Below are 23,524 nucleotides of genomic sequence, written 5' to 3' on the forward strand. Positions count from 1 at the left end.
CACTTGACCGTACTTGTGGTCTCGTGTATCTGTATTACACCATCTTCCATTGCCGAAGATCAGTTGCAATACGGAAAAAATCCTCGGATGTTGTTCTTGTCCACAAGTATGGATTTTGCGGTCTTGGTATTGAGATTCACCCAAATGCTCTGGGTCTTTGTAATCGGTGTGGTGGGAAACGCAGGCTGATGGTGATTTTTAGGGGTACACAGTTGTAGTTTAGTTAGTTTAATAGTTATTTATTTATTGGAAATATAAATGATTATCCAACCACCTTGCACCGCATAAGTAGCTGGAAGATTGAAGATGGATGGATTATCTCACAAAACTTTAATTTGATTAATCTTTGTTGTTGCAGTTAGGCGTGAGGTTCTTCATACTGATATTAATCCATGGCATTACGCTGTGGATGAATTGTGATCCTCTTTTGTCTGCATGACAGATTCCTTTAGTCATTGCCAGAACGTTGACTAATGCTTACAACTGAAGAGAAAAACACACCCAATGCAAAGATAAGTGGTTTGTTTGGGCAAGGTCTTAATTAGGTGAACAACCCTCAGCTGGGCATTCTGGCACTTTTATCTCCAGACGTCTGAGTGCTGTGTTACTAGCAGACAGCTACACAGTACTTGTATAGAAACTTAGTAGCTTAGTGTTAAGCAATTGGATGCAAACAGCACTGAGGTTTGTTGTGACATACCATGGATCAGTTTACTGTGCCAAGGGTAACCATTTCACCAACATTTAACACCAACTGATTTAAGGACATTCTCTACCTCTGCAATTCAGCAACTCAATACAGAGCTGTAGTCAAGCTTAGCACTGAGCACTGCCCAAATCCAGGCAGGCGCATGAGCTCCCCAGAGAAACATGTCTGGTTGAAGAAGAATCCATGGAGAGCTACTTACAGCACAGCAAGCCAATAGTCGGCGAAGGACTGGCTGTCGAGGACAGGGCCAGCAAGCTCGAGTTTGCCTACAGAGGTGAGTTTGCCGTGCTTTGCTTAAATCTATAGACATGTCAGATAGCTGCTCGTCAGCCCTGGTTCTGGAGACCCTCTATTCACTGGGCTTTGCATGCCTGATCTAAAAATGTGGTTCTGGAACATTCCAGATAACTGTCAATTTAGCTTTCATTAGACTGAAATGCAGGGTTTTGGCATTGATCTCATAGGCCTGCTGACACAATGAGCTGACTACTCTCACTGCCTGGGCCAAACACTGCCAGGGGGAGGCGCTGATGTGCGACTGCGTAGGGTTCCTTCAGGGGGAGGCGCTTAGCCCCACAGCCGACACGACACAGCACCCCAACTGCCCATTTTAAAGAAGCCACAAACATGGCCATGCGTTTTGGGTTATGGCTGAGCCGACAGCCGTGATGTAATATGTAAACATGAGTAGGTACAGTACTGATGGGAGAAACTTCAGAAAAGCCTGGAGGCTGGATTATTGTGTACTGTACGGGACTGTCAGTTTTAAAGCAGCGGCACTAATTACACTCCCTGTTGGTTGGGCCTGTCAGTGATTCACAGCATACAAACATCCCATGAACCTGTGACACGTTTGGGCTCCGGTCCAGTAGGATTTCAATCTCCCTTGAAACTTGACTTAAATAATTCTGGCACCAAATATGTCTGAGGTACATTTCTTTCAGGTGGCATCCAAGCTCATGGTGTCTTACGGAGACTGACACCTTCCCCGAGGGCTGCTGGGTAAAGTGTATGGTGTTGAACCTTTAACTAGATGTAAGATGGAGAGCTCACCGACGCCTTGGGGCTGTTCGCTGGTGATAATGCACACCAGGTCACGTGACACATCTCTCGATCTGGTGCCCACCCTGTTTTCCTAGTCTGGCCCCCCCTTTGCTGGGCGTTTCTTCTTCATTTCTCTCTCCTAGTTCGTTAAACCCCCAAAACCCAAACGACATCCCCCGATCCATCTTGCTGTCTCCATGTTGTGTGCCTGTTCAAGTTGTGGTGTGCATTACCCAGCCAGAGTAAGTTTTAACATCTACATACATGTTGCATGGGGTGCTTTGTGGCGTAAGAGTTGATCGGCTATTTCAAGCAGGACCAGGGCTGCTAAATCCCATGGAACCCAACAGGAAGTGGCTTGAACAATGCAGGCACTAACGGTGCACAGTAACAGGCCACATACCGCGGCCTTCAAAGACCCTCTTTTTTCCCCATAACTTCCTGGGTTTGTTTTGGTAACCTTGTGCTCCCCTTAGCTTCTCTGTTCTTTAGATATTAGCTGCTGGTGTGGTTTTGCTTGGTCCTTCTCACTGGCCTTGTAGATATTACCAGAAATTAGGCTAAATCACTCAGGGACCCACTGTGTCACTGTGAGGAATCGCCTGGCCGGTGAGGCTGAGGTCACTGCGGCACCCTGAGGTTCCTTCAGCCTCGTCCTTCGCTGATTGGCTGGTCACAGTTTGACCGCATCACCCCCCGCCGACCAATAAGGGGCCCACCTGTCCATCCCTCTCTGTAACGCTCATTCTCATTCCCAGCTTCTTCTCTGCATTCGTCCCGCATCCATGTTTTCGCCCCTGGTACAAGCCCCGCCTCCACCTTCATTGTCAGCTTATCATCTTGTCCAAAGAATATCTATGGTTTGCAATCCTACCAGTATGGATGATACAAGCAAAACTGTACTCTGCTGAATTTCACAGCCCCAGTCTGAAGCTCTCGTCACCATGACGCCTGTGTCATTAATCTGCTTTTCCCCCAAATGCAGTTTGTTTTAGATCAGGCGTGGCTGCCTGTCCTCTGCTGCTCTTGGGCAGACAGTCTGTATACGACTGCAGCTGTCGGCGACATTGGTGGGTGACGAGGGCCTGAGGGCATCTGTAAGACGTGGGGGAGGAGTGACGTGGGGGAGGAGTGACGGGGGAGCTGGAGAGGATGGCCTTGCATTGTACTGAATAGAGGAAAAGATTTCTCAAGGAAGGCCGAAGAGGAGGAAGGGGCCAGAGAGAGGGGCGGTCACCCTCTTAAGAAACCCAACTCACTCTGTCTTCCTATTGGCCTTTCAAAGCAGGAAGTCCCACCCATGTAGTCATAAACACATTCCATCTGGACCTGCCACATTTTAAGAAGCTGAAACTAAGTGAAGCAGGCATGCATTGTCAAAGCAGGTGTAAGAAATCCCTTTCCGGTATGATCTTATGTGGCTCATATTTCTGTGTGAGGGATTTATCCCGTTCAGTGAAAAAAACCTGAAATCTTTCTATCTGAAACTAAATACACCAGGAAATCAAAACCTGTTCTGTAGGCAGTAAAACTCGTAGTCTCAGTATTTTGATATTCTCTGTGGCTTTGTGTGGAGTTCGTGTGCCTTTCTCCACGGGTGCTGTTTAGCGAGTACTTTGGACGGGCTGGGTGTGCAGGTGCAGTGGTGAATGTGGGGACGTCCACGTGTTGGGAGCGTGCAGCAGCGTGCCTGTAAACACGGGCATGGTTTGGCACGGCCCGGCGTATTTGGTCAGCAACATTTTTCCTGAGTCAGGGATAAAAAATATTTAAAAAATAACACTGCAAGGATGTTAAGGTCACATGTCATCATGGTGAACTGCAGTGGGTGACCCCACATTCTGGGTACCCCTGCTTGCTCTAGCAGTCAAAAGTTTGTGCACACACTGAGGCTTTCTATATTTGCATGTTACTCACTTACTATTGTGTGTATTTTTAGCAAATGTTATTTGCAAACATTCACAGGATGTTCATCATTTCAGTACCTTTATTTGCAAGAAAATGTCATATCTTTGATTCATCAAAATAACCTCCTGTAGCAATTATAACAACAGAGAAAATCTGAGGCATTCTGTCTAAAGGGACATTAAATACTGCTCTGTGTCATGGGATGAAACAGTTAACTAGTGCAATTAAAGTTAAAGGACGGCCTAGAATCTGACTCTGCCATCACCACACAACCAGTTAATAGGATGTCAGACATGCACTGTTACATTATCTTTCCATGTTATGAAGGACACTTATTTTATATATATATAGTCTATGAAATAAATGGAAAAGCAGTAAAATCCTGTGGTGTGAAAAGGCCTTTGACTGGTGCTGTAGATCACAGTCTAATACAGGGCTGAGTGAGCTTATCCGCAAAGGGCCAGTGTGAATGCGGGATTTCACTGCTACTCCCTAATCAGGTTACTAATTACAGGACTGATTGGCTGAAGAGTCCTCACACCTGGGTTTGAACAGCTGACCTAAAGGTTACCCAGAAACCGGCACACACACCAGTCTTTTGTGGATAAGATTGCCCCCCCCCCCCCGCAGCCTCAAGCCCCCAGTGTGATGTTCATAATGGTGGCTGCTGCTTTCACCATATTCTCCCTCTTCTTCCACATCAACGAACATTCCCAATGTGCTGCGTTCTCCTATTGAGCCTCTCCTGGCACGACCTTTAACCCCTCACTCATTTCACTCCATCCATGGATGTCTTCGTCCATCAGCCTGGAAGGTATGGAAACTCTGAACCTTTACTGGCGTTTGCAATGCTGTGTGAGATTTAGGTTTTACTGAATAGAAAATTCAGTATTGATTGTGCGGAAGTAAAGCTTCTTTGACATTTGATGGCGTGATTCTCCTTTTTAAAAAGCTGCTTTTCCAAACCTTATAGATGAATTTTTGGTAAAAGAAAGGCATGATGTAAAAGGGAGAATTTTGTGTATGTCTTAAAATTAGGTCAAACACAGTGTGTGTTTCATAAACAGCGGCTGGGTCAGAACTAACTAAAATCAAAGGAAAAAAGTAAACAGGAAATATGGAGGTAAAATGGTAAGTTTGGTTAAATCCGGTGTACAAGTGTTATAGAACAGAAACAAACCCAGGTATTCACAGATACTACACTTCCAAACAATTCACTATGTGAGCAGGTGTGTATGTCAACTACAGCCCAAAGCTGCCCCCCCCCCACAGCAGACGGACAGAGACTGCCCCGGGAGAGAGTAGGTGTCTCGATCTCCATCGAGGCAGAGGTGTGTGTGTCAAATGGGATGTTTCATCAGAGGCATTCCTGAGCTGTGATGGATCACCCCATCTGTTAGAAAGGCTCCAGTCAACTCCCAGCAAACGGCCGCCGACTTCAGCGACGCCTGACAGGGACTGACAAGCTCGTGTGTGGCGTTACAGGGATCACTCCATACGGTAAGGGCCATCCAGCTGCCCCCCCGGGGATTGTATAGTTACATGTTTAGAGCTATGGGGTTCTGACCTACTTAATGCTGTGCTGTCAGAATGACTGTCAGCTTTTTCTGTGAATGGGGAGAAATCGTGAACTCATCTTTTACGGGACACTTTTGTCGAAGGGCTGTTATGAATGGTGTGTACTGCGGAGTTGCGTCTCAGGAAAGAAGAGGTGCAACAGGGATTGGCACGTCGGCTGAAAAGCAGGACTGTTACCCTGCACTCTGAGTACCACATGCAGCAGTCAGACAGCTGCAAGGCCATTCGCTTTTCTAAGTAGGATTAACGCTTTTCTGCAAGTTTCTGAAAACAGTAACAGTGAGTGCCAGGGACCTGTTTGCCAAGATCAGTGTGTGTCTGCCGTCCGTGGGCTGTTACCTGATAGTGATGTACCAGGAGTGGTGGGGGAATGGGGGGGCCAGCACTTCACACCGATGTTGGTGTGCGTATTTTAATGATACTATGCTGCTTAATCATTATTATCATTTTTACTTTTTGTTTATTAATTTATTGCTTTTTCGGGTTTATGGCTGGATGTTTGAATTAGGCAGCTAGCTTGAGGTGGGGAGACCCCCCTCCAGGGCCTGGGGGGTGCGCTTCACTCTCCTTTATCATTGCAGTACTTGTCACTCCTGCTGGTGTCCTCAATTCTCACAAGTTGCTCCTGTCCCGCTCTTTCCTTAAACTGCAACAGAAGGTGCTGTGTAGCTTAACACCTTATTCTCACAGAGATGTCACTGACAATCGAAACCCATAATGTCAGGGCTTTAACAAAACCCATACAAAATACCAATGGAGCCAAACTACGTACTATTTAAATGACAGTCAAAAAAGAGCAAAGTTACTAGAGAATGGACCCATGAAACTAAACAGAATTTTAAAACAAGTTGTTCCACATTCTGAGAACACGGTAAACATTGTGATTTTGACATTAGTTGTCGAGTTTAACACTCTCTGCCGTTCATAGTTCAAATGGGTGTAAAAGATGGTTTAGATATATTGTGTTAATCACATTGTTTAAAAACTCTATATAAAAATTCTATTAAAACTTTCAACAAAGTTTTAATAGTTTTTAAATAATTATTATACTATGATAATTTGAATAATGGGGTATTCGGGTGCAAAACGCACTCTCCCTCGTATAGAGGCAGACACAGTATGTTCTGTGTTATGAATTAAACAGAGAAGCGTATTTTTGTGTAAATATGTGTTGCTGTATTTTTCATGTAGCCAGGTCATTTTTGGTGACTGGTGTCAGACTGTGTGTGTGTGTGTGATGATTTGTGTTGTGTGTTAAAGACCGAATACCCCTGTTATGCCGAAAAAGGCATCCCTGCCGTAGAATGCATGCCTGTCTCTAAATGACCGATTGGTCGCTGATCTGAAACGAGTTGAGCTACTTTGTCGAGTAAGGCTACCGTAGTGCTAATCAATAGCCCCAAAAAAACCCGTAAAACTCTAACGCTAACCCCCAAAAAACCTCTAAAACCCTAACCCCCAAAACCCCTAAAAAACCCCTGACCCCCAAAAAACCATTAAAAGCTCAACTCGTCGGAACACCGGCATGCATTCTAAGGCAGGGATGCGTTTTTCGGCATCCCACGGTCCTCGAATCCGCCCCGGTGACCGAGCAGCACCAAACAGCAGCAGAGAGGCGAAGGTGCCGGTGTGAGCCACTTAACCCGCCAAGATCCTAAATAGGATATCCGTGTATAATTCGGTAAAACTAAGCGTATTTTGGAAAGAACCGATTTATAAATGTAGGCTATAGGTATAACACATATTATTCCATAAATGTGTTTTCACATTTATCGGTGTAACTTTAACGATGTAATATAACTTTAAATTAAAATTTAGCAAACATTTCTTGTGTTGCTTGAATATCGGAGCCGTTTTCCGCCCGTGATCATTATTCGGCTGCGCGGTCAGTAACCTGCTGCCACAAACAAGCGTAACTGCTCTTACGCGGATCTTGCATTGCAAAAAGTCGGGTAAACAAGAGTCCGGCCAAATGCGGGAACCAGCGACGGCAGCCCGGCACGGCGCTCCGTTACCGGGGAGGGGGCCGCGGGCCGGGGACTCGCTGTACTCTGGCGCGCTGTTTGCTGAGGACGGCTATGGAGACCCTTTAAACTCGACAGTGACAGCGACAATTCTGTACATGTGGATCTTCTAGTGAGTTAACCATGTTTAAAAATATACTTTAAAACGTTATTTTGCACACTGAAGTTCTCCAGACAGTTGAAATAATTTGCGATGCTTTACGCCTTTACTCACAACACACACACACACACACACACACACACACACACACACACACACACACACACAGAGTGAGAGAGTGCTGTGCAAAAGTAGGCAGTCAAAAGAAATGTTGAAACCTATTTATCTGTGTAGTAAGTGCATATTTGCTCAGAACAAAAAAAAAAAACAAGTTAACATTAGAGCATATGAAAATTAAGAGTAACACAATAAAAACTAGTAAAAATTCTACTGTTCTCCAAAAAGTTATTGATTTCTAGTTGGTCAGCTAGATGAACACCGCTTCAGTTCCCAAAACTGTCCGGAAGGACACTTTAGCCATTCCATATATTTGTTAAATGTTGCCACCAACTCATTTTAGTAATAAATTCGTTTTTTAAAAAAGTCAATGAACAATTGATTGCAATAGGAGGAATATGCTAGTGGTCGAGTCAAAAAATACATGCTGCATTGTATGGATGCTGCAAATAATGAGCCGATTTTAGCAGAGGCTTTGAAATGGCTAAGCTGCCGGCCTAATCACATACTTTTACCTCAATATGAGGACCATTTAAACATCATTTTCTTTGGCTGCCTAAGACTTTTGCATGGTACTCTATGTATATGTGTGTATATGTATAAAGGTGGCAGCTTTTTCGTTTAGCTCCGTGCCTCATACTGTACAGTATAGTCTGACTGTGTGGTGATGGTGATCTGGGCACCGCATGGGTGTGGCTGAAGTGAGGGTACACACACACACACTTTGTTTTCAAATCTTTGTGAGGACTCGCCATTCATTTCTATGGGCATAACCCTAACCCTAATTCAACAACAACAACAACAAATTTATTTTTGTATAGCGCATTATCACAACATTACATTGTCCCAAAGCGCTTTACAGCATCCCCACCCAAAGCCCCCAGTGAGTAAGCCATAGGCGACAGTGGCAAGGAAAAACTCCCCAGAAGGAAGAAACCTTGGGAGGGACCAGACTCAAAGGGGGAGCCCATCCTCCAGGGGCTGGCAGGGAGAGTCAAATACAGTTAAATCTGAAACACAAACGGGGAGCAGGGGGGAGATGACAAGCCGGTGCCACTGGTCCCTCCAATCGCCAGGCAGCCAGAAGGCAGGGAGCGGGTCATACAAGGAAGATGACACAGGCAGAACGGCAAACTGGATGCACGGACGTCATTGGTAGTGGCGACGTCACATGTTGCAGGGTGTGCTGGACATCTTGATAGATTGAGGGCTCCAGGCAGCACCCCCCAGGAGAAGGTGGTGAAAATAAATGCAATTAGTCAAAGTAAGGGAGACTATAGGCAGTGCTAAAAGTCAGATGAGTGCAATATGAAGTGCAATGCTCCGGTAGATATGGCTATGGCAGCATAAGTAGGAGGGAGAGGCAGGTGGGAATGCAGGCATGGGGAGTCCCTGAAATGTCAGCACTCCAATCCCACAAGCCATTGTGAAGCTAGAGTGACAGCACTGCCAATTCAGTTTATCCAAAGCCAATGGCACCGATCCCCACCCAGCTCTACACCTCACACTATAGGTTTAACTGGGAGTGAGAATCTAGCTAGAGCTAGAACTAGTGTCCCTATAAGCTAAACTAAACAGGTGTGTTTTTAGTCTAGACTTGAATATTGAAAGTGAGCCTGAAACCCGCACATCCGGTGGAAGACAGCTGAGGAGCTCTATAGGAGAAAGCTCTGCAGCCTGCCGTAGCTCTTTCTACCCTAGGTACTAACAGATATCCCGCACCTTGAGATCGAAGCAAGCGTCGGGGATTGTATGTGGTCAGCAGATTATTAAGGTAGTCTGGTGCAAGGCCATTCAGTGCTTTATAGGTTAACAGCAGTATTTTATAGTCAATCCGAGACTTAACTGGTAACCAATGAAGGGAGGATAAGACTGGTGTGATGTGATCAAATTTTTTAGTGTTTGTGAGAACTCTGGCTGCCGCATTTTGTACCAGCTGAAGTTTATTTAAGGAACCAGACGGGCAACCAGAAAGGAGGGCATTACAGTAGTCTAGTCTGGTAGTTACGAAGGCATGTATTAATTTTTCTGCATCACGAAGTGAGAGCATCTTACGAAGCTTGGCTATGTTTCGTAGATGATAAAACGCAGTTCTAGTAATACTTCTTATGTGAGCATCAAAACATAGATCTGAATCTACTAGAAGACCAAGATTTCTAACCACTGTGTTAGGTTGTGTAGGAAGGCCACTAATGCTGAGGTGGTGAAACTTATTTCTTGCAGCCTTGGGACCAATCACCAGTACTTCTGTTTTTTCTGTGTTTAACATTAGAAATTTTTTTGCCATCCAGCACCGAATATCTAACAGACAATCTTCTAACCGAGATAGGAGTGATGTATCATCAGGGTTAACAGAAATATATATAACTGTGTATCATCTGCATAACAGTGAAACCCAACACCATGTTTTCTAATAATGTTACCAAGCGGTAGCATGTATAGGGTAAACAGTAGTGGGCCCAGTACTGATCCCTGTGGGACACCGTATGTGACTTTGGTGGCCTTGAAAGATTCGTTGTTCACATGGGCATACTGATAGCGATCAGTTAAATATGAGCGGAACCAAGAGAGTGCTGTCCCTGTAATGCCAACTACACCTTCTAACCGGTCCAAGAGGATATTATGGTCCACAGTATGAAATGCTGCAGTTAAATCTAGTAATACCAACAGCGATATCAAGCCACGGTCAGAAGCCATAAGTAAATCATTCATTACTTTGACTAGAGCAGTTTCTGTGCTATGGTTTGGTCTAAAGCCAGACTGATATAATTCATTAGTATTATTTTTTTGTAGGAAAGAAGACAACTGACGAACTACAACCTTTTCCATGATCTTTGAAATGAAAGGAAGATTTGAGATTGGTCTATAGTTTCCTAAAACACTAGGTTCAAGATTTGTTTTCTTTAGAACGGGTCTAATAACAGCCAATTTAAAAGGTTTAGGAACATATCCAAGCTTAAGAGAAGAGTTTAACACATTTAACAGGGTATTGCTAATCTGTGGTGCGATTTCCTTGAAAAATTTTGTAGGAATTGGGTCTATGAGGCTTGTAGAGGATTTACAGGAGGAAATTAAGCTCAGGAGTTCTGAGTGTTTTATAGGAATGAAAGATTCAAAAGTCTCATTATTGATAGGCATAAGACTAGCAGGAGTCTGGCAGTCATAGGTAGCTAAGGACGTGCACTGGATGGTCTGTCTAATCTTAGTTATTTTACCATTAAACAATGTAATAAAGTCATTACTCTTAAGAGATTGTGGGACTTGCGAGTTTAATGGAGAATTCTGTGTTAACCTAGCCACGGATTCAAATAGGAATTTTGGATTGTTTTTGTTCCCCTCTATTAATCTGGAGAGAGACACAGACCTAGCAGTCACTAGTGCTTGTCTGTATTTAGACAGGCTCTCTTTCCATGCAGATTTGAAAACTTCTAGTTTAGTTGAGCGCCATTTGCGCTCTAGCTTGCGTGATGCCTGTTTGAGTTCACGTGTATGATCAGAGTACCAGGGGGCAGGTTTCTTATCTCTATGCTTTATCTTCTTAAGTGGAGCTACAAGATCTAGTGTGCTACGAAGGGATTTATCCATGTTTGCAGTCGCCTGTTCAAGTTCATTTATACACAATGCTTCAGATGTAAGGCTGAAGGACTGTGGAAGTTGTTTCATAAATGTTGTAGTTAGTGAGGCAATGGAACGTCTGATTGTGTACTTTGGAGCTGCGGTCAACGGGAGGCTATACTGGATTTCAAACGTTCCAATCATGACACCCTTAGCCCCCACCCAGGGCCTAGGTTAACCATAAGTATCCAAACAAAATAGAAGACTTTTAACATTTTCAGTTTTTTGAACGTGGTCACTGATTTTAAAAAAAATAATAAATATAAAATTGTGTTTCCCCTTTGTGGGGACCGGAAACATCCCCACATCATCACAACAGGTTTTTATCATATTGTTGGGACATTTTGACCCCACAATGTCATATGTGCATAACACACATACAGAAACATCAGTATAAATCAACAGCTGGGGGTGAATGAATCCGAATCAAATATTAGGCTGTACACGTCTTCCCTGCCCCCCACCCCAGGTTCGTACGCCCATGCAAACACATACTGTTTAGACATACTGTTTACACACACACACACACATATTTAACATTAGTTTTATGCCAGTGTCCCCCCCCCCCATTCAAAATGCTTCTGACGCCCTTGACACACCGACGGGTTCCCTCTCTCTCTCTCTCACACGGACACGTCACACGTCTCCTCCCATCAGGAGCTCGACCCCTTTCTGCTGGGTAGCCGCTTCTCACCGCGGCCCCACTGTGCGAAATGGACGAAGTTAGTTCATGTCCAGGATGATGGAGGTGAGTGCTTCCCTTACGGCCGCTTCTTCGCCGCGGTCCCTCCGGCGTTTGCCGGCTCGCTGCACACAGTAAGCCTCCATGACACGTCTGGTAAACAAGCCTGCCTGCCTCCTACAGCGGTCTGCCGCCGGACCGTCCGACAGCCGCGGCTGCCGACCAAGTTTTCAAAACTTTAATTTACTGCACTTTTTTAAATAAATAGCATTCAAGAATTAAATAGCATTTTAAGTTTAAATAATTTCGGAGCTTCAGCGAAGCGCCGTTGACCAATACTGAGTTTAAACGGAAAAGACTGAACTAAACCGTTTCTTCTCAATATTTTACTTTTTAAAGTAACCAAAAACGTCTAAATACAGACAGCGTTTCTTGTGTACTATTCGTCCATTTCTTCGTATGTACATTACTTGGATGACCAAAATAAATGAGTTCGCAGCCAGTTCAAACTCCCGTTTGTCTTTCCGTTAAACCCAGTTCAGCAGCCCAGTACATGTGCCTTTCCTCAGCCAAGCAGGAAACCTTGAAGTGGAGATATGGAAAAACATTTTTTCGTGCTAACCATTGAAGTCTACAAAACAGAGACATCACCGCTGTTCAGGTCTCCGCACACTTTCAACTGATTATCAACTTCCTGCAACGAGTGTATTAGATCAATATTGTATTAATATGACATCCTATATATAAAGAAGAGGCGTCGCATCATCACAAACGTGCAGATCGCATTTTTGCGTGCGGTTTACTTAAAAACACGCCTTTCACGAAAAATTTCACCCACATACAGCGCTTTTCATTTAAATTGCTCTCTTCTTGTGTTTGCTTGTCAAGGACCGCCCCGTTCCTATAGGTACAAGCCCCTCACATTTCAGCAAGACCAGGGAGTATTTGCAAGCTTATCTGCAAAAATGGGGAAATGTAAATGAAATACAATGCGTACCGAGTGGCGTAATCTTGTTTAAATATTTGAACCGCTGTCGATATATTCCAGTACATATTGTGTATTTTTAATGACACGTGTTTTTGCTTCGCTTGTCCCTGGCGTTGAACTTTTCCGTCGTGCACCGGGTGGCTGCCTTTCTGCCGACGTGTCCTCCAGCGACACTGAACATCTCCTGAGAGATTTAGGCTAAATGCTAATTTAAATCCGTGTTTCCCGATTAATCGTTCAAACAGGATTATTCGGATTAATATAAATCAGGAAAACGCTGCCAAATGATAAAATACGCAATAAGAATAAATGACATCAACCTAACGGTTAATTTATCTGTTGTGGTTATGCATTTACATTTACATTACGCATTTAGCACAGTCAGGTTCAGAAGTTCAGTGGAATGAGTACAGATTCCTCAAAAAAAAGTATAAGAGCACCAAGAATGTTTCATATATCTCCGTTGATTATGCTACCATCTGCGCTCAGTGTCCAGGGGAGAGAGATTGCAGTCTGCTTGGGAGTCACTGCAGGGAGGTCTGTGCCCAGGCAGTGTGCAGACCAGTGCAGATATGATGGCCAGGCCCAAGATTTTAAGCTGGGGGGAGGGGCAAGGACACCTGCCCTTATGGCCTGAACAAAAGTGCCCCCTTATGATGTTTCAAGTGCCCTTTCTAGATAACTGAGGATCACACAAAGTTCCCCTCCCCCCTCCATTAAAAAAAATAATCAAGGTGGAGTCTGCCCTCTTCCCCCCTTCAGATCCCTAGGTACTGATTGGTCACACCCCCGCTTTCAGCGCCTGCCCCTCCAAAAGTCTGCGCACATCACTGGCCCACGGTAACCGAAGCAAACGTTTATGTGTCTTCCTGCATTTCCGGTGATCCCCATTTGTCAGCAGACGCGGCTCCCCTGCGTGACGCCGTTGCGCAGATGGGTGTCTTCCTGCATTTCCGGTGATCCCCATTTGTCAGCAGACGCGGCTCCCCTGCGTGACGCCGTTGCGCAGATGGGTGTCTTCCTGCATTTCCGGTGATCCCCATTTGTCAGCAGACGCGGCTCCCCTGCGTGACGCCGTTGCGCAGATGGGTGTCTTCCTGCATTTCCGGTGATCCCCATTTGTCAGCAGACGCGGCTCCCCTGCGTGACGCCGTTGCGCAGATGGGTGTCTTCCTGCATTTCCGGTGATCCCCATTTGTCAGCAGACGCGGCTCCCCTGCGTGACGCCGTTGCGCAGATGGGTGTCTTCCTGCATTTCCGGTGATCCCCATTTGTCAGCAGACGCCGCTCCCCTGCGTGACGCCATTGCGCAGATGGCTGGCTGCGCAGACGTGTAGAGTGGTGCTTTTCAGCAATATCACCAAAATAAAAGTGGTGTTCTTTTACAGTCCAAGGAGATGGGAGAGAAGGTGGAGAACCCCATGGACCCCCTGGAAGAGGAGGACCGGCACAGTAATGGGGCCGCGCAGGTGGAACGGCGCGGCCAGTGGGAGGCGCCGGATGGTGGCTGGGGCTGGGTGGTCCTGGGGGCCACAGTCCTGGTCCTGGCCCTGACACTGGCCTTCCCATCCTGCCTGGGCATCTTCTATAGCGACCTGCAGATGGCGTTCCACGCCAGCAACAGCGAGACGTCATGGGTCCCCTCCATCATGACAGCCGTGCTGCATGCGGGAGGTATGTTGGGGGGGGGGCGGCCTGACACGGTGATCCAGAAGGCACTGAAAGGTGGGTGGAAACCCTGCAGGCACTAGGACCCTGACAGGGAATGGGCTTCCCATCAATGATAGGCGATATAGATCAGCTGTAAGGACAGAACTGGATGGGGTTTCCACTTCAAATGCATGGTGATCATCAGCTGAGACTTAGATAATGAATTTGCTTATTATAACCAGGCACAGTTTCTGAAAGAAGTGTTAAGAGGTGCAGAATGACAATCTGTAAGACAAGAGCAGCTGCGGATAGGGGCACTCAAGCCAGTGGGGCATTATGGGAAGGGCAGGCATGGTAGATTGAGAGTACTGTGGAAGACCAGACCCGGATTAGCACATAAGGCCGGAGTGTGACTGCTCTTCTTACCCCATAAGGCTGCGGTGTGATATGCTGTTTCCATGGGCCTCGAGCGGCGCCTCTGATTGGCTTGCGATAAGACAGAAGTAACATCAGCTGTAGTGAGGAGGTCTATACACACAGACGCGCTCGGCTGAGGGTGCGGCATCAGAGTCCAATTCGAGTGTCTCTACAGGATTGGACAGCAGGCAGCAGTTTATTGCATCATAATCCCTATACATCCTGCATGCTTAAGTAGGAGATTAGCGTTTATTTTCCACATGCTAGGCTGCGTGAAGGCAGCCCCACCAGTATGACCTCTGGCAGTTGCTCAGCAACTCATAATAGTTAAATGGTGATGAGACTCTGTCCTCTGGTGATTCGCTGGCTGCTTAAGTAACTTCCCTGCCTCAAAGTCCCACTAAGGAAAAGTCACTCAGTATATCAGCAGATGTCAGCTTCTGTTTCTTTGAAAAATCAAACAAAATAAATATGCACTGGTCCCCCGGCATCGTGCGGCGGCATTTGCTGACACCCTGGTGTCCCAGTGGTGGCTACGACTCTCAATGTAGCGTGAAGGAGCAGATGGACAAGTTATGGATCAAATGGGGGGGTTATTCTACATGCCCAGGGAAAGTGTTGACATAGGTGGAGAGCTGGTTAGATACACTATATCAGGGGTGTCAAACTCCAGTGCTGGGGGGCCGGAGCCCTGCACATTTTTGGGTTTCCCCTCATTTAACACACCTGATTCAACTCCTTGTGCAAATTACCACATACCCCTGGAGTGGAATCATTTGTGGTGGAACAGGGAAAGAACTAAGCTACACAGGGCTCCAGCCCCCCAGGACTGCAGTTTGACACCCCTGCAATATATGGACAAAAGTATTAGGACACCTGGCCATTACACCCACAGGAACTTTTATCACATCCCATTGTAAACCCATAGGCATCAATATGGAGCTGGTCCCCCCTTTGCAGCTATAACAGCTGGCACTCTTCTGGGAAGGCTGTCCACAGGATTATGGAGTGTGTCTGTGGGAATTTTTGCCCATTTATCCAGAAGGGCATTTGTGAAGTTGGGCACTGATGTTGGTTGTGAAGGCCTGGCTCACAATCTCCATTCTAGTTAATCTGAAAGGTTTTTGATGGGGTTGAGGTCAGGGGTCTGTGCAGGCCAGTCAAGTTCTTCCACAGCAAACTCGTCCAACCGTGTCTTTATGGACTTTGCTTTGTCACTGGGGCACAGTCATGCTGGAACAGGAACGGTTCCCACAAAGTTGGAAAACTAGAATTGTCCAAAATGTCTTGCTGTGCTGAAGCATTAAGAGTTCCCCTCACTGGAACTAAGGGGCCAAGCCCAACCCCTGATAAACAATCCCATACCATTATCCCTCCTCCACCAAACTTTACACTTGGCACAATGCAGTCAGGTACCATTCTCCTGGCATCCGCCAAACCCAGACTCATCCATCAGACCGCCAGACAGGGAATCATGGTTCATCACTCCACAAAACACATTTCTACTGCTCCGGAGTCCAGTGGCAGTGTGCTTTATACCACTCCATCAGACACTTGGTGATGTGAGGCCTGCATGCAGCTGCTCGGCCATGGAAGCCCATTCCATGAAGCTCCCAGTGCACAGTTTCTGTGCTGGAGTTAATGGCAGAGAAAGTTTGAACTCTGCAGTTAGTGAGTCAACAGAGCTTTGGTGACTTTTACTGTATGTGCTAGACAGTGATTTGCAATCTTCATAATATAAAGTTTTGACAGGTGGCAGCATCGTTTAGTGGACAATACCACTAGACAAAGTGAGTAATATGAAAAAAGCAGTGGATGATTTGGGAGTCGCTAGCTTTGGCTGTTTCTCACACTCGCTACAGCTTGTGATACACAAGTAGCTGCTATCACAGCGAAGGGTGAGTGCCGCTTTTGCCAGTAGGAGAAAAGTTATGGGGCATTTTAAGCATCTGCGTATCCTTGGTTGGAAGATATTTAAAAAAAAAAAACTCAAAATGGTTCAAAGTGCTTAAAAGAAGATGTACAAACCAGGTGGAACAGTATGTTATATATGTTTCTAGTAGCTAATTAAAGATTGTTTTGCATGCATTAATTATTGGTATATACTAGTTTAAAAATTATTGATAATATATACAGCATAAATATATACTACTGTGTGTGTGTGTGTGTGTGTGTGTGTGTGTCTGTGTGTCTGTGTGTGTGTGTGTATATATATAATATTGCAGTGAGGCCGGGTATTGAATATCCCGGCATACTCATGAGCCCGTCTATATCATGTATGTTGATGTACCTTTTTCCTGTGTGTTGCGTGTTCTCGTACTGGTGTCCTGTACAGATTTGTGCTTGATTCCCATGTGTTTGGCTGTGTTTGGAGTACCCGCCATGTGTGTGCCTTACCGTGCTCAGAGTAACTAAACTGCATCTCCCTACCGTTTACGGTTGCTGTGTTATTGTTGCTTAAGTGCGGTCCTTTTAAGGACTGTTAAAAGAGCATCTTCGTGTTTGTTCGCTGCTGTCTCGGTCTGCCCATCGCCAAAATATTAAAGTAAAAAGAGCTCTCGTATCGGTGTCGGCAGATGTGTATCGGAATCGGATCGGAATTGAAAGAAGGTGGATCGGCCCATGCCTACCATGCAGCTCAGCACTCGGCGACCCCACTCTGTTACTTTACATGGTCCTCTACTTCGTGGTTGAATATTAGGAGGTGTGTTCTGATACATTTGTTCATATTGTGTAGGCAGAGAATTGGTCAGATAGATGGAGAAGTTGTCAGGCACGACTTTTAGGTTTTTTTATGTCGCAGTAAAATACTGACACTGCTGACTGGCCGTTCTGGCGCGAGCTCTGTCCTGAGGCTCCTCGCAGGTGTGTCCTGAGGCTCCTTGGTTCTGCATCACAGGCCTTCTGAGTGTGGCTGGATGTATGGCATGTGACTGAAGATGCTGATGATGCACTGTATGGCTAAAAGTATGTGGACACCAGCTTATCCACCATCCCCCACCTGTCCTATTCAGGGTCATGGGGATCTGAAGGCATAGAGCATTCCGTGATGGGGAGACAACTCTGCACAATCACATACACACACACACACACACACACACACACACACACACACACACATACACACACAGATTTGCAATTATATCTTTTTGGGGAGTCTCCATTCGTTTCTATGTGGAAAACTCTAATCCCAACATGACGACCTTAACCCCTACCCAGCCCTAACCTTAACCATAAGTAACCAAACAGAATATATGAGACTTTGGCATGTTCCGTTTTTTGATTGCATTCACAGATCTTTGTGGGGAAAATGGTCCCCACAATGTCAAAATAACAGGTGAGAAGGTGCAAACTCCAGTTACTCCACACACAGAGAGCTGGGGCCGAGACTCAAACCCCAGTCCCTGAGGTGTGAGGCAGCAGTGCTAACCACTGTGTCGCCATGCTGCCCCCATTCTGAAACCATTGGGCAGTGGTGGCTTAATGGTTAGGGAAGCACACTTGTAATTGAAAGCTTGCAGGTTCGAATCCCCGACCAGCAAGGTACCGCCCCCAAGCACTGCTCCCCGGGTGCTGAATTAGCTGCCCCCTGCTATGTCACATTGTCACATATGGGTTAAACGCAGAGGACACATTTTGTTGTGGTGTGTCAACACTGATCGCCAAATTCTAATTCTTAATATGAAGTTGGTGTTGTGATATTGCCAAGTGGAAAATCACTAATCTCCTCTGTACAAGCATTTGCTCTGCTGCTAAGGCTTATTGCAGGAGATCACATCTCTGTATGTTTAATTATACACCCGTGTCAGTAATGGGTGTGATTTAATCAGCCAGTATCTCCAATTAATAGGGATGTCCACATTCATTTGGCCATTTGGCCTGTCACCCGAGAGCTCAGTCATCTGAGGCCGGCTCACTGTGAAGCAGCATCTGTACCAGTGGTGTGTCTCTCTGGCTCCTGTGCTGGTGTTCAGATGTTTTCTGTGCTTCCTTCATGAAAACAGGCCCCTTCTGCAGCGTGTTGGTGGAGCGCTTTGGTTGCCGTGCCACGGTGATGCTGGGCGGGGTCCTGAGCGGCGTGGGCATGGTCGCCAGCTGCTTCACCAACACCATCGGCGAGCTCTACTTCACTGCGGGCTTCATCACAGGTCAGCGGTCAGCTGCAAGTTAAGCAGTGACACAGCACACAAAGCACAGGACCAAATAGCCAGAGGCAGTACATTGCTAATATAGTGAGGAAGTGGAATTTTAACAGCAGTATGCGATACAGTACAGTGGGCACAGCTGCAGGTCACTGGTTATTTAGTGACCTGAACCGGGTCACAGACCTGCACATTACAGACAGTCACAGGTCTACAGATTAGAGATTATCACAAACCTGCATATTAGAGACTGTCACAGACCTACACATTACAGACAGTCACAGGTTTGCAGATTAGAGATTATCACAGACCTGCAGATTAGAGACTGTCACAGACCTGCAGATTAGAGATTATCACAGACCTGCAGATTAGAGATTATCACAGACCTGCAGGTTACAGACAGTCACAGACCTACAGATTACAGTCACAGACCTTATGTCCCCCTGTCCATACACACTGCGTCTCTCCTCGCAGGCCTGGGCTTCTGCTTCAGCTTCCAGCCGGCCATCACCATCCTCCGCTACTACTTTGTGCGCCGCCGCGTCTTCGCCAACGCCGTCTCGTCCACGGGCACAGCTATCGGCCTGTCCATCCTGCCCTTCCTCTCCAACTTCCTGCGCAGCAAACTGGGCTGGAGGGGCAGCTTCCTGGTGCTGGGGGGGCTCCTGCTGAACTGCTGCGTGTGCGGCGCCGTCATGCGGCCTGTCAGGGGTGCCCCCCGGCCCGCCCCCCAGAGCCTCGGGACGCACGCCGAGGGCCCCCCGCCGGCGAGGGGCAGGATGGGGCGGGTGAGGGCAGCGATGCTCAGCATGCTAAGAGCCGTGCGCCAGCACATGGCCTTTGACGTGTTCTGTAACAACCGGCGCTATCGTTACTACTCCATCGGGATCACGTGGGCCATGCTGGGCTTCGTGGTGCCCCTTGTGTACCTGGTGCCCTACGCCACCACCAACGGCATGGAGAAGGGCCACGTCGCCCTGCTCCTCACCGTCATGGGCGTCATCAACATCGTGGCGCGGCCGCTGGCCGGCATCCTTTTCCAGAGGCCCTGGTTCCAGGGTCGCCACGTGTACGTGTTCTCCGTGGCGCTACTGGCCAATGGTTTGAGCAACAGCATCTGCGGCGTGGCGGCCAGCTTCTCGGTGCTGCTGGCCTACGCTGTGGCCTTCGGCCTCACCATGAGCGTGGTGGGCTCGCTGCTCTTCACCGTGCTCATGGGCGTCGTGGAGGCCAGCCGCTTCCCTGCCGCCCTTGGCCTCCTGTCCGTCATGGAGAGCGTCACCTTGCTGCTGGGACCGCCCCTCGCAGGTGGGTGGAGCCCGGCATGCCATGTAAGTGTGGGGGGGGTTTGAACTATAGAACTTTATTTAAACTGGTTCCACTTAGACATCAGCTTATATGCACGCAGTACGTTTACTCTATACTCTGTTACTCGTTACTTTAGTGTGGCAGAATGTGGCTGACAGTATTTCAGGCAGATAGCTGTTATCAGTGGACAGGCCTGCATACAGGGGTAATCGAGTGCCTTAGTTTATCATTGTTGGTTTAGGCGTAAACGTAGCTATGACAGGCACACGCATGTTACATGACGTGGGTACACAATGTCTCCAACAGCCTCCCCCATGGTCTTTTGACTGTGTTTGAATGTAACAGGGCGGGTCACCATTGTCAGGTGACAGGTCTTTTGTTCCACCCTGTTCCTGAGATGTTTCACTTGAGTATTCAAGGCGGCAGGAATCGGGCATCGGGAATCAAGCCAAATCCTCAGGGTTTCCTAATGTCGTGCCCCTGTCCTGATCTTTCAGGCGTCTTGGTGGACACCACAGACCAGTACATCCACGTGTTCTATGTGTGCAGCGTCATTGTTGTTATCTCCGCAATCTTCATCATGGTGTCGTTCTACTGGCTGAACCACACCGAGACCAGGCAGGCCGCGGGTCCCCACAAGTCACTCCCCAAGCCCTCGCTCGACATGGCGGACTGTCAGGACGGCGGGGGGGTCCCATTGCAACGAGTGGAAGTTCCCCCTGGAGAGACGGTCTGTGCCAACATCGCATGAGCCGGACTCAAGTGTGGTCATGAGAAGAGAGAGCCCCCCCCAGACAGGCAGCCATGGAGAAAATACCTGGAGATATTTGCCCTGCACAGGCGACTGTGAATCGCACACGCACACACACACACACACACACACTTTGTTTTCAAACCTTTTAATATACCAATTTCTATCAGCATAACCCTAATCCCAACAATGACAACCTTGACCCCTACTGAGCCCTAACCTTAAGTTTTTAATATATTGTGGTGAAATCTGATCCCCACAATGTAATAATAACAAACACACACACACACACACACAGAGTTCAAATACAGGTCAAATACAGCTTGGAACCGCCTGTCACCCAGACTTCCAGGACGACCATGTTGTCCCCTCCGGAGCTGTTTGGTGAGTGTCTGGTGGACGGAGGATTTGTTGCCAGCTGCCCACCTGAGCTCTGTTTTCTGCTTGGCATTGGGGGGCACTGTCCCGGGGGTTGCACTCCTTTTTGTAGTTTTGTATTTTTGTGTAAACACTGATCTGCGGCCTCCTCGCCTCAGAAACCGTTTCTGGGTGAAATCCGCCCAACTTCCATGTGAGATCAGCCTGCAAAGTGCCTGGTGATATACTGGGTGCAGCCGACTCTCCCTGCCTCCCAGCAGAACCAAACCCACTCCAGCTCACAGCTTCCACTCAGGCCAACTGCAGTAATCTATTATGTGTTAATTTTATAACACAGACTGACAGAGCCGGTGTGAGAAGACAGCTTCGAAAAATCGAAAAACAGTGTGATGAAATGGACCTTAGAAAAAAACAACAAAAAGCATTATTTTGATATTGTTAAACAGCTCTTGAGTCTATCTCAGGTAAAGACAAAACAAGACACAGAAAACAGCCAGTGAGATTGTATCCCCAGTAAGGATAGCCTTTCTGTGATTGACAATGTGAAAAAAGACATTTACCATTTAAGGACATATTTTACAGTTCAGCCCGATATAAAAACGTGTTGTTCTCACAAACAGCCATGAGGTTTGTTGTGTTAAAGGCATTGGGTCTGTTCATGATTCAGGTCAGGGCTCAGGTTGCACTGGTTTCAGTAAAATGTGTTTGCGTTTTGTGCCAAATAAATCTATTTTTTTAATTGAGCTGCGTTATCATTGCAACAAGCCATGACATACGCTGTTTGTTTGTACTGTACTGTATAACCAAAATTACCAACACTGTCTCCTTTAAGATGTTCCTCTAAAGTCTAAAAAGGTGAATTTTAGACTTCTAACTTAGTGTGTATGTGTAGAAGGGGTATGTAGGCCTATGATCTGAAGTATATTTTTATTTAATATTCTGTTGTATTTAATATGACAGAGGGAAATTCTTCTTAGAATAGCTAGAATTAAGTTCAGTGTCGTAGCATGGGACAGGATATGGTTCAAATCCAATGAACCACACTTTTTGTGAATGTAGTTTAAATCGGCGGTGCTCCAGCGGTACTGGCCCATAGGTGTGAGACGCCGCTGTGCCGGAATGTAATACTGTCCTGAGGTCCAGGTGGGTGGTCCCTCAGCCCATGTGCAAGGGCCTAGGAGGGAATTTGACACTGGGGGACACAACATTCATTTAAACGAAAAGTTCTGGGGAGGGGGCATGGACAGGGATGAATGAAATGAAATTCCCCATGGTTCCTGCACCCCTGCTTGTGTGTGCCCGTACAACCTGGAGATTCCCATAACACCATGTGCCCTGATCATGTGATTGGCCAAACATCTGCATCAAGGTTTAGTACTTTGAATACTGACCAACTGATGTAACACCACAGTGATCGCTGTATTAAAGTTTTATCACTTTATTTAATTTCTGTCTGCTTCTTTCTTTCACCACAGTATAAGTATGTTTAATAATCAAAATGACAGTGTACTTGTTCTTATGTAACTGAAAGTTTCTTCCATTTTCTTCCTGTGTGACAAAGCAAACTTTGAAATAATTATCTTCACAAGGCCAGGTCACGGAAATATGTTTCATATATCCATACCTGCAAAACTCGCTTTAATATTTGTGAAAAGCTGACACACATGACAGTGTCCCACAATATATTGACATGAATGTGAAACATGTTAATACAATTTAGGATATTCTGTTATTTTAATTTCATTTATTATTATTATTATTATTATTATTATTCATAGTGGTTTAAACTGTGGGAATGTTCTTCCATGATCCAGTTAATTGATTATTCAGTTATTTTCATAACCTAATTTGAAACCTTTTATAACTTTACTGAAAAACACACAAATACAACCATGAGAACTTAATTACAAACTGTTAATGGAGCACAAAGAAAGTAGAGTCTCATACTATTTTTTTTATTGTTATTATTAAACCGGGAGATGAAGCCAGTGTAAATGGTCAGAAAGGCCGGGTACTTAACTGGGATATACTACATGAAGAATGATCTTTAGATTTTATCAAAAGGGCGATGCTGGAATGCGGGGGCAACCTTATTCAACATAACTAAAAAAAC

The 23,524-nt window shown here is 46.3% G+C and overlaps 1 protein-coding gene across 4 annotated transcripts; it reads left to right on the forward strand.

The window, feature by feature from the left end:
* The first annotated feature begins 12 nt into the window (after nt 1-12).
* slc16a5a (solute carrier family 16 member 5a) lies at nt 13-22,857 on the forward strand. 4 transcript variants are annotated; one of them, XM_023794207.2, is made up of 6 exons: nt 4,942-5,161; nt 11,753-11,843; nt 14,154-14,439; nt 18,837-18,980; nt 19,449-20,305; nt 20,780-21,029. In XM_023794207.2, the coding sequence occupies exons 2-6, from the start codon at nt 11,826-11,828 to the stop codon at nt 20,882-20,884; spliced, it is 1,410 nt and encodes a 469-aa protein (XP_023649975.1). In that variant the 5' UTR covers nt 4,942-5,161; nt 11,753-11,825; the 3' UTR covers nt 20,885-21,029. The 4 variants fall into 4 exon arrangements, with proteins under 4 accessions (XP_023649974.1, XP_023649975.1, XP_023649972.1 ...); XM_023794204.2 differs by having other exon boundaries at nt 4,946-5,161; nt 19,449-20,282; nt 20,780-22,857; XM_023794206.2 differs by lacking the exons at nt 4,942-5,161; nt 11,753-11,843 and adding an exon at nt 13-983 and having other exon boundaries at nt 19,449-20,282; nt 20,780-22,857.
* Nucleotides 22,858-23,524: the final 667 nt, after the last annotated feature.

The sequence above is a fragment of the Paramormyrops kingsleyae genome, chromosome 5 (assembly GCF_048594095.1).
Source record: "Paramormyrops kingsleyae isolate MSU_618 chromosome 5, PKINGS_0.4, whole genome shotgun sequence".
NCBI classification, from domain to species: Eukaryota; Metazoa; Chordata; class Actinopteri; order Osteoglossiformes; family Mormyridae; genus Paramormyrops; species Paramormyrops kingsleyae.